The sequence below is a fragment of the Dipodomys ordii genome, unplaced genomic scaffold (genome assembly GCF_000151885.1).
Source record: "Dipodomys ordii isolate 6190 unplaced genomic scaffold, Dord_2.0 Scaffold266, whole genome shotgun sequence".
Classification (NCBI taxonomy): domain Eukaryota; kingdom Metazoa; phylum Chordata; class Mammalia; order Rodentia; family Heteromyidae; genus Dipodomys; species Dipodomys ordii.
The window spans coordinates 205,036-216,169 of record NW_012267482.1 but is presented as its reverse complement, the minus strand read 5'-3'; the positions used below and the strand labels follow the sequence as shown (position 1 = coordinate 216,169).

Genomic DNA, 11,134 nt, shown 5'->3' with positions numbered 1-11,134 from the left:
GAGAGAGGAGAGAGAGGAGAGAGGAGAGAGGGGAGAGAGGAGAGAGGGGAGAGAGGAGAGAGGAGAGGAGGTAGGGTGAGGAGAGGAGGGGGTGGGGATGGGGAGCAATGGGGGCTGGCCGGCCTTCCCATCTCCTGCCCTGTGCTTGGGGTCTGACTTCCCGTGAGCCACATAAAGAGCCAAGATCAAGAAACAAACTCAGATCACCTGTGACCTCCCTCACAGTCCATCCAAGACAAACACAAGTGATGCTCACATCCACACACACACACACACTCACACACACACACAGCAGGCCCACCAACGCACACAGACACATAAACACACACACACACACAGACACACACACACAGACACACACACACAGCAGGCCCACCAATGCACACAGACACATAAACACACACACACACAGAGATGCACAGAAAGACAGAGACACAGACACACAGACACCAGATGCACAGACACACATACAGTTACACAGACATAGATGCACAGACAGAGACACACATACACAACACACACAGAGACACAAGCACACAGACACACAAACACAGCACATACACAGACACACAAGCACACACAGACATAGAAATACACAGACACACATATACAAATACACACAGACACAAATACACAGACACATGCAGAGACATACATAAACACACACACACACACAAGACTGGGGTCATTTCTTACCACCGCCATTGCTCTCAGACCTCGTGCTGCCAGATAATTTGCACAATTTCATGCGTATGAAGCATCTGTGTTTTACCTTCATCTTGGATGGAGGTTTGCAGGACGCAGAACAGTGTTCTGAAGTTAATTCATCATCTTCAAAGGAAAGTGCTAGCATCCTTCCACTGTGTCTGTGAAGTGAGTGTCTAACAGGCCGGGCAGGTGGCTCGGTGGTAGAGTGCTCGCCTAGCATGCAGAAGCCCTGGGTTCGATTCCTCAGCACCACAGACACAGAAAAAGCCAGAAGTGGTACCGTGGCTCAAGCGGTAGAGCACCAGCCTTGAGCAAAAGTGCCCAGGCCCTGAGTTCAAGGCCCAGGACTGGCAAAAAAGAAAAAGAAAAAGAACAAAAAGAAGTGTTTGTTCCTCTCCCTGGCCCTCAGCGTCTTCTCACCTGTTTCCAGAATCTTCCCTTGGTTTTATTCCTGTTTATTCTGTCCTAAGCCTTCCGTGTGTGCGCTGCAGGCCCGATTCAGCCTCCAGCCTCCTCCTAGTATTTCTAGACGCCTTCCTTTGGAGTCTGTATCACATTTCCACCAACAGTTACCTATTTTCCTACTTTATTTTGGTGTGTGTGTGTATGTGTGTGTGTGTGTGTCTGTCTGTCTGTCTGTACTGGGGCTTGAACTCAGTCTCACACTCTCACTTGACTTTTTTTTCCTTTTTTGTCAGTCGTGGGGCTTGAACTCTGGGCCTGGGCGCTGTCCCTCAGCTCTTTACCTCAAGGCTGGTGCTCTACCACTTGAGCCACAGCGCCACTTCTGGTTTTCTGCGTGGTTTATTGGAGATCAGAGTCTCACGGACTTTCCTGCCCAGGCTGGCTTTGAACCATGATCCTCAGATCTCAGCCTCCTGAGTAGCTGGGATGACAGGTGGGAGCCACTGGTGCTTGGCTCACTTGACTTTTTTTACTCAAGGCTGGTGCTTTACCTTTTGAACCACACCCCAACTTCCGGCTTTTTGCTGGTCCCCTGGAGTTAGGAGTTTCCTTGAATTCCCTTGATTTCTCACAAACGGACCCAAGCCATTAATGCCGGGATTTGCAGCTCAGTGAGCAAGACAGGGAAGCCCATTATTTTTCTGTATTATAAAAAATTCTTTTCACGCCCCTTGTTTCATAAACCTGTGTCATAAACTTGAGGACGTTTAAGGGTTGTTGATGACTATATTTATTACAAGTAACAGTGCATTTCATATCCTAAAGACACAGATTTCAGGAACTTAAAGGTTTTCTTCGATGAAGTAAAAAACATCCTCTTGGAAGACTATTGGGACTTCATCCCTTTTCTGCTTACAATTTGAAAACTTTAATCTCAGCTGGGCACCGGTGGCTCACGCCTGTCATCCCAGCTACTCAGGAGGCTGAGATCTGAGGATTGTGGTTCAAAGCCAGCCAGGGCAGGAAAGTCCAGGAGACTCTGATCTCCAATGAACCAGCAATGAAAAATAGTCAGAAGTGGAGCTATGGGCTCAAGTGGTAGAGCACCATACTTGAACGAAAAAGCTCAGGGATCGTGCCCAGGGCCTGAGTTCAAGCCCTAGGACCAGCACCAAAAAAATAAAAGGTGTCCAATAAAATTACCACCTGAAAATGGCAGGTAGCTGGATTTTGGAGGCAGACACCAAGATCTTTGTGGGACGTTCAGCTTCCTTGCTGGTTCTTCACATGTAACGTGCAAAGCAGGCTCAAATGCAAGGCAGTACTTGTGGAGGTGATGGGTGGGTGGGTTTGTCTGGTTTTCCTAGAGGAAATCAGCAGCTGGGCGCGGAATACGAAAATAAAAGTTTTATAGACTCTCCCGCCTGGGCTGGCATGGAACCACAATCCTCAGATCTCAGCCTCCTGAGTAGGCTGGGATGACAGGTGTGAGCACCAGTGCTTGGACTCTCCCGCGGTTCTTTAAAGAGGTTGATGAAGCCAGGGCGAAGACAAAGCTTGTGTGAACCTTTCTTCGTGTCTCTACAGGAGATGGGTGCGTGCTAGTCTTTTTTAAGTAGCTGGTGTGGCGTGCAGGCTGCAAGCAAGCTCAGAGCAGCTCAGCCCGCAGGGTGACATCTCACCTTTGAAGCAGCTGCAAATGTTTTTCTCTGTGGTGAGTCTCTGGACAAACCGCTGGGGTTTTCCATTCTGAAATAACACCCCAGCGCTGGCAGATGGGTCATTTCTTGAGGTCAAGATGATGGTACTCGGCCTCTTTTTTCTTTTTCTGTTTTTTTTTTTTTTTTGGTGTGTGTGCCCCTCCTGGACTTGAACTTGGGGCACTGTCCCAGAGCGTTTATTTTTCCCCTCAAGGCTATTGCTTTACTGCTTGCGCCACAGCTCTACTTTTGGCTTTGGTGGAGATGAGACTCTCAAGGACTTTCCTGCCCGGGCTGGCTTTGGACTGCGATCCTATCTCAGCCTCCTGAGTCGCTCAGCTCAGCTTCTTGGGAGTTGAGTCGCACCGTCTTAACGCTGGTACTACACTCCTGGTTATCACCTGCTGGTGCAAACTGGGCAGACGCTAGGGAAGGCTTCATTGGCTTCGCTTGCCAGGACACAGCGGTTCCCACACAGGAGGTGAACTCTCAGCTCTGGGAAAATGTCACCAAGAGTATTCATTTTAAAGAATGGGCAATTGGCAGCCGCCCATGGCTCCCACCTGTCATCCCAGCTACTCAGGAGGCTGAGATCTGAGGATCAGGGTTTGAAGCCAGCCCAGGCAAGAAAGTGCATGAGACTCTTATCTCCAATGAACCACCCCCAAACCAGAAGTGGAGCTGTGGTTCAAGCGGTAGAGCACCAGCGTGGAGCCCTCAAGGGGTGAAATCCAGCGCAAGACCTTGAATTCAAGCCCCACCGCCGGCACAAAAATAAACACAAAAGGTACTGAGGTTCAAAGTGGCATCCCTGCCAGGGGAGCGGAAGACGGAGGAAATGGAGGACAGAAGTTGAGATGTTGTTTGCTATTTGTCTGCCCACTGTGGCCACAGGAAGCAAGAACGAGTTTAGAGCCGTGACACTGTTGACACACAAAGAGAAGAGGGAGGAGAGGAAAGGGCTGACCCCTGAGCGTACCAGCAATCATTCTGCCTGGCACTCCCTCCTGGGAAAGCGGCTAGAGACTGCTTAGCCTAAGCCTGCAGTGCACGCCTGTCATCCCAGCTACTCAGGAGACTGGGGTCTGAGGATCACAGTTCTGGAGATTTTTTTTTTTTTTTTTTGCCAATCCTGGGTCTTGAACTCAGGGCCTGGGTGATGTCCCTGAGCTCCTTTCGCTCAAGGCTAGCGCTCTACCACTTGAGCCACAATACCATTTCCAGCTTTTTCTGAGTAGGTTTATTGAAGAGAAGTCTCACGGACTTTCCTGCCCGGGCTGGCTTTGAACCATGATTCTTAGATCTCAGCCTCCTGAGTAGGATTACAAGCATGAGCTACCAGCCCTCGGCCATTATTTTCATTTAATTAAAAGTGGACTCAGTTGGTAGAGTGTATGCATCGCAGGTATAAGGTCCTGAGTTCAAACTGTAGTACTAAATAAATAAATACATTTAAAAAATAAACCAGCACATAGGTAAGCAAGAAATTTAATTTGCAACGCTTCTGTACAATCTTGTCATGAGCTTGAACTCCGCCTGGGTGTTGTTCTCGGCTCCTTTTGCTCAAGGCTAGCTCTCTACCACTTCTACAGCTCCACTTCTGGCTTTGGCTGTGATTCCTTGGAGATCAGAGTCTCATAGACTTTCCTGCCCGGGCTGGCTTTGAACTGTGATCCTCAGATGTCAGCCTCCTGAGTCGCTGGGATTACAGGCGGGAGCCACCGGACGCTCGGCTGCCCTTGTCATTCTTACAAATGTATTTCTTTTTCTTGTTGCAGTTCTCACAAGAATAAACTTCTTCTGACTTGTAAGACTGACACTGTCGCTGCATTTCAAATTCAGGAGAAAAAGGCCTAAAAAAAAAGAAATATCATGAAATTTAGTAACAGTCAACCTCTGAGGTAATACAAAACCTTCATTTGTGTGTGTGTGTGACATTACAGGGTCTTGAACTCAGGCCCTAGGTACTCTACCACTTGATCCACAGCTTCATTCCAGCATTTTGCTGGTTCATTGGAGATAAAAGTCTCAGACTTTCCTGCCCAGGTTGGCTTTGAACCGTGATCCTTGGATTTCAGCCTCCTGAGTAGCTGGGATGACAGGCGGGAGCCACGGGTACCTTGCTGGGACTTACATCTTATATTAATAGAATTTTGTTGCTGTTGTTGGTTGTGGGGCTTGAACTCGGGGCCTAAGCATTGTTCCTGAGCCTCTTTGTGCTCAAGGCTAGCATTCTGCCCCTTGAGCAATAGTGACACTTGTTTGTTTTTTGTTTGTGTGTGTGTGTGTGTGTATATTTTATTTTGAATGGTTAACTGGAGATAAGAGTTTCATGGGGACTTTTCTGCCTGGACTGGCTTCGAACTGTGATCCTCAGATCTCAGCCTCCTGAGCAGCTAGGATTATAGGCGTGAGCCACCGGCGTCTGGCTTATTAACAGAATTTTAAAATACAATTTCCATGTTATTTACTGTAAGTTAGTGTAATTTCAAAATAAGAAGAAATAAATTTAAACAAAAGAGCCATCCCAGGCAGAAATGCTGGCAAAGTAATCCTCAAAATACTCGACAGGAGGTATGGTCCAAGTGGTAGAACACCAGTTGTGACCAAGAAAGCCAAGGGAGAGGGTGAGGCCCTGAGTTCAAATCCTGGCGCGCACACACACACACCACACACACACACACACACACCACACACACACCATACATACCACACAAAACACACCACACATACCACACATACATGCATGCACGCGCGCACACACACACACACACACACACACACACACAGTCTCTCTCTTTCCCTTTCTCTCTGTTAGGGGAATACTTACCCATTCAAACACAAAGCCTGATCATTCTCCTTCTTCAGTAGTCTCTGTTTTCCAGTGGTATTGTAGAACCCCTCAATCCAAAAGAAAGAGTTCAAAGAGAAGAACTTCTGGTAGTAAGAAACACAGGTGTAAAGTTCTTACTGTCACCTTATCCCCTGCACGGAATTACCTTTAAAGAATTAACACCAGCTGGCCATCACAGCTCACAGCTGGAATCCTAACTACGCAGGAGGCTGAGATCTGAGGATCAAGGTTCAAAGACACCCTGGCAGGAAAGTCCATGAGATTTTTGTAGCTCCAATGAACCAGCAAAAACTGGATGTAAAGGTATGGCTCAAATGGTAGAATGCCAGCCTTGAATGGAGAAAGCTAAGCAAGAGAGTGAAGACATGAGTTCGAGTCCCAGTACTCACATCTTTTTTCAAACCCAGCATCATACATATATATTTATTTGATTCCTTCGGCCCGTGTAGGGTGATAAATGCAAGACTATTTTAGATATCAGCAACATGGCAATGAAAAACACAAATTTTGCCAGGTGCCAATGCCTCTGGCTTGCAATCCTAGATGCTCAGAAGGCTTGAGATCTGAGGATCAAGGTTGGAAGCCAGCCTGGAGAGAAAAAGTCCAGGAGACTCTTATCTCCAATGAACCACCCCACAAATTTTACTTATAAAAACCAGAAATTTTTGCCCCTCAAGAGAAACAGAAGATGAATAAATGAGTGACAAATGTAGGGAAGGCAGTATTGGAAAAGGGCAGAAGAAACGGAAAAATTTTAGTGTTTAAAGAATAAACTTTTTTGTGTCCATGTGTCAGTCCAGAGGCTTGAACTCAGGGCCTGGGTGTTAACCCTGAGCCTCTCTGGGCTCAAGGCCAGTGCTCTACCATTGAGCCATACCCTCACTATAGATAACAGGTTCACAGACTTTCCTGGCTGGGCTGGTTTTGAACTATGACCCTCAGGTCTCAGCCTCCTGAGTAGCCAGGACTACAGGTGTGAGCCACAGGTGCCTGGCTGAATAATGGATTTTAAAAGAGATGGTTTCAACTCAAAGGATTTCAATTCAACAGTTCAAAAGTGGTAGAGCTCTAGCCTGGAGCAAAAAACAAAACAAAACAAAAAGCCTTAGGGACAGTGCTCAAGTCCAGTACCAAAAATAAATAAGCAAATAAATAAATAAATATTAATTATTTACACATTCCCTTTTCATGAAGTGAATTTTTCAAATATTCCTGCAAAACACTTCTCTGTTTCACACAATATATATATAGAGAGAGCCCTTCCTCTATGTTAATAGGTTATTCCTTATTTATTTTCTCCAATTTATTTACTATTCTGTATTTCTCCATTATTTATCTATTATTTGCCAGGGAAAATGGAGATAAAAGAAACTAGATCTTAGGGCTGGGAAGGTGGCTCAGTGGTAGAGCGCTTGCCTTGCATGCATGAGGCCCTGGGTTCGATTCCTCAGCACCACATAAGCAAAAAGAAAAAAGCCATAAGTGGCGCTGTGGCTCAAGTGGTAGAGCGCTAGCCTTGAGCTGAAGAGCTGAGGGACAGCGCCCAGGCCCAGAGTTCAGGCCCCACAACTGGAACCCCCCCCCAAAAAAAAAGAAACTAGATCTGCCCTTCAGCCATTAGCTAGACAGAAGGGAAGCAGGATTTCCAGGGCAGCATTGGGCGGATGAGGATTATGGGAACCTGCAGATCACCCCGCGGTTCCACCTACCATCTCTTCTCCATCCATGAGCAGGAGGCTGGAACTGCGGGCTGAGCAGGCGCGCTGGCTGTCTCTCCAGGTCAGCATCTCCTTGGAGAGGTAGTAACAGCAGCACCGGAACCAAACCCAGTGCTCTGGGCAAGAATCCTCAAGAAGCGCTAGACAGAGAGGCTGCGTTATTTACTGCGTCCACTAATTCTGACTTCATGAGGTATGAACCCCTCACCCTGAACTGGGTGTGGGGGGCTCTTGCCTGGAGTCTGAGGATGGCAGTTCGAGGCCCGGCCCAGGCAAGAGAGAGTCTGTGAGATCCTCATCCCCCACGAACCACCAAAGCGCTGCACATGGAGATGCGGCTCAAGCAGTGGAGCGCCACAGCCAGAGGAAACAAAAAACTCAGCGACAGCTCACAGACCCTGAGTTCAAGCCCCAAGACTGGCATAAATACATACATACACACACACACACATGCATGCATACATACACACATGTGTGCACACATATATACGTACACACATGCATGCACACACACGCACACCCATGCATGCATGCGCACACACATACGTACACATGCACCCACACACAGACATGCATGATAGGGAAATAGCCATAGCTTACCTTTCTGCTGGATCGCTGGTGTCTTTTCAGAAGACACTACAAAAGGAAATCAAACTGGCTGTTAGACCTTCCTTCATTGTCGCGCACACAAGCTAGCTGAAGAAAAGTCTTTGCTCAATAAAAACAAATCGGAGATTCTGGGTTCTAGACAAAGGAGACAATTGGGGGGCGGGGTTCAGGGCTTCTGCGGGGTTGGGCTCTGGGGAGCTGGGCCTCTGCTGATTCTCTCTGTGAGCTGGGCAGTGCCAGCTGGGGGAGGGGAGAGGAACTGCTCACGCTCTGCGGTGACAGCGGCCAGGGTGAGGGTGACAGCCATCAGGAGCAGGCAGGCGACAGCCAGGCATCCAGAGACAAGCTTCCAGGGGAAGGGCGGGGCACTCCCTGGGAAAGAACGGAAATCCAAAGCAGACTCAGAGGCAGAGGGAGGTCGGGTGCTGGTGCTCAGGCCTGCCATCCCAGCTCCTCAAGGCCGAGATCTGAGGATTGCTGCTGTTCAAAGCCAGCCCAAACCAGGAAAATGCAGGAGACTCTTCTCTCCAATGAATCGCCAAAAAAAAAGGCCAGAAGAGGAGGCGTGGCTCCAGTGGTAGAGCACCAGCCTTGAGTGAAAAAGCCCCGAGTTCAAGTTGCAGTAACGGCACTAAAAAATAAATACACTAAAACATGCATTTCTATGAGAATTATGAAATGCTTGAGGGTTATTGCCTTGGATTTTTTTTCTTTCTTTTCTTTGTTAGTCCTGGGGCCTGGGCGCTGTCCCTGAGCTTTTTATGCTCAGGGCTGGCGCTCTACCACTTGATCCACACCACCACTTCAGAATTGTTTATTGGAGGTAAGTTCTCACTATGGCATGGGCTGACTTTGAACCGAGATCCTCAGATCTCAGTCTCCTGAGCAGCTGGGATGACAGGCGTGAGCCACGGCGCCCGGCTTGGGTTTTCTTTTCTTGATTCTACCTTCCTGTTATTTATTTAAATTTTGTTTTATTTAAGAGAACTAAGCAGGACACAAACTGAGACTCAGAAATAAAAGCAACAGCATCCAGCCGGGGCTGGCCTCGAGCCACGATCCTCGGACCTCAGCCTCCCGAGCAGCCGGGATGACAGGCGGGAGCCACTGGCGTCTGGCTTCAGTAGCTGTTTTGAATCATTCCCTGCACGTTTAGTGACTCTGGTATTTTACCTTTGTCAGTGTCGGGTTCTGTTGTGTTTCTCTGGGTTTTGTGACGCTGGTGGTGCTTCCGTGGCTTCTCCGTTAGTGGCATTTCGTGTGAAGTAGTGACTCGCAACGTTTTTTCTTCCATGTGGGCGCGGAGGGGCTGGGCTTAAGGCAGGAAAAGCCACAGGCTCTAGTTCATCTTTACAAAGGACAAAGAAATCTCTGTGGGATGGGACTGGGCGGGTGGCTCAGTGGCAGAGCGCTCGCCTCCCATGCATGAAGCCCTGGGTTCGATTCCTCAGCACCACATACACAGGAAAAGCTGGAACTATCACTGTGGCTCAAGTGGTAGAGCGCTAGCCTTGAGAGCAAAAGACCTCTGGGGCAGTGCCCAGGCCCTGAGTTCAAGCCCCAGGACTGGCCAAAAAAGAAAAAGAAAAAGGAAATCTCTGTGGGATAAAGGTACAAGTATCACCTAGGAAAGGCGTATTTGAGCAACAATTAAACTTATGATTATACTTATTTATTATTACAATTATATTTAATGACTATAGCTATGATTATCTTCATTTATAAAGTGAAGGAATAATTTTTTTTTAATCAGTCGTGGGGCTTGAACTCAGGGCCTGGGCACTGTCCCTGAGGTCTTTTGCTCAAGGTTAGTGCTCTTATCACTTTGAGCCATAGCTCTACTTTTTGTTTTCTGGTGGTGTTGGAGATCAGAGTCTCACGGACTTTCCTGCACAGGCTGGCTTTGAACTGAGATCCTCAGATCTCAGCCTGAGTGGCTGGGATGACAGGTGTGAGCCATCAGTGCCTGGCTAAAAGAGATACTTTTTAAAAACTGACATCCATTACATAAATGCTCACAATAGTTTGAAGAATCAAAACTAGAAAATCATACCACCAAAATAATTAAAGGAAATACAATAATCCAAGATTTCAGTGTTATCTGATTAATATAGTGTGTGTGTGTGTGTGTGTGTGTGTGTGTATGTATGTATATATGTGTATGTTGGTCCTGGGGTTTGAACTCAGGGCCTGGGTGCTGTCCTTAGGTTCTTACACTTTAGCCTGATTCTCTACCACTTGAGCCACAGCTCCACTTCTTGCTTTTTTTGGTGGTTCACTGGAAATAAGAATCTCATGGACTTTTCTGCCTATACCGGTTTCAAATTGCAATCTTCAGATCTCAGCCTCTTGAATAGCTGGGATTATAGACGTGAGCCACTCACTCACGTCCAGAAAGACACTGGCATTTTTACACAGTCCCTCTATCTAGACTGGCCTCTGTCTCCCAAGTACTGGGGTTATAGGCATGTACCACCATACCCAGCCTAATCAAGTCTTATAAGTATTATTTAATAAACAATTTACAAAGCAATTATAGATATAAATAAAGCTCCCCAAATTGTAAGCCTATTACTCTCTGGTATAATGGCAGGTTTCATCTTGAAGTAGCAGGACAGGAAATTTTCTGCCCACACTCCTTGAAATCTGTCGCATGCTTACGAACCATGCTCTCTTAGAAGCTAGGATTAAAGTACACAGTGAAGCCAGGCACCAGGGGCTCAAGCCAGCTTAGAGGATCATGGTTTGAAGCCAATTCTGGGCGGGAAAGTCACGAAACTCTTCTCTCCAATGAACCAGGAAAAAGCTGAAAGGGGAGGTGTGATTCAAGTGGTAGAGCACCAGCCTTGAGCACAAGCTCAAGGACAGAGTGCAGGTCTGGGAGGGAGGAAGGGAGGAAGGGAGGAAGGAAGGAAGGGAGGGAGGAAGGAAGGAAGGGAGGAAGGAAGGGAGGGAGGAAGGAAGGGAGGAATGAAGGGAGGGAGGGAGGAATGGAGGAAGGGAGGAAGGAAGGGAGGAAAGAAGGAAGGAAGGGAGGAAGGAAGGAAGGAAGGGAGGGAGGAAGGGAGGAAGGAAGGAAGGAAGGAAGGGAGGGAGGGAGGAAGGGAGGGAGGAAGGAAGGAAGGAAGGGAGGGAGGGAG

At 47.7% G+C, this 11,134-nt stretch overlaps 1 protein-coding gene across 1 annotated transcript in view; it reads right to left on the bottom strand.

The window, feature by feature from the left end:
* Nucleotides 1–4,518: 4,518 nt before the first annotated feature.
* The window catches only part of LOC106001094 (natural killer cells antigen CD94-like), an 8,512-nt gene continuing 1,896 nt past the window's right edge, over nucleotides 4,519–11,134 (bottom strand). The window contains exons 2-7 of the mRNA XM_013036237.1: nucleotides 9,168–9,342; nucleotides 8,262–8,366; nucleotides 7,986–8,021; nucleotides 7,377–7,525; nucleotides 5,644–5,750; nucleotides 4,519–4,666 (exon numbers count right to left, since the gene is read on the bottom strand). Of these exons, the coding sequence (XP_012891691.1) occupies nucleotides 4,519–4,666; nucleotides 5,644–5,750; nucleotides 7,377–7,525; nucleotides 7,986–8,021; nucleotides 8,262–8,366; nucleotides 9,168–9,288 (666 nt within the window). The 5' untranslated portion in view covers nucleotides 9,289–9,342. The remainder of the gene's footprint in view (nucleotides 4,667–5,643; nucleotides 5,751–7,376; nucleotides 7,526–7,985; nucleotides 8,022–8,261; nucleotides 8,367–9,167; nucleotides 9,343–11,134) is intronic.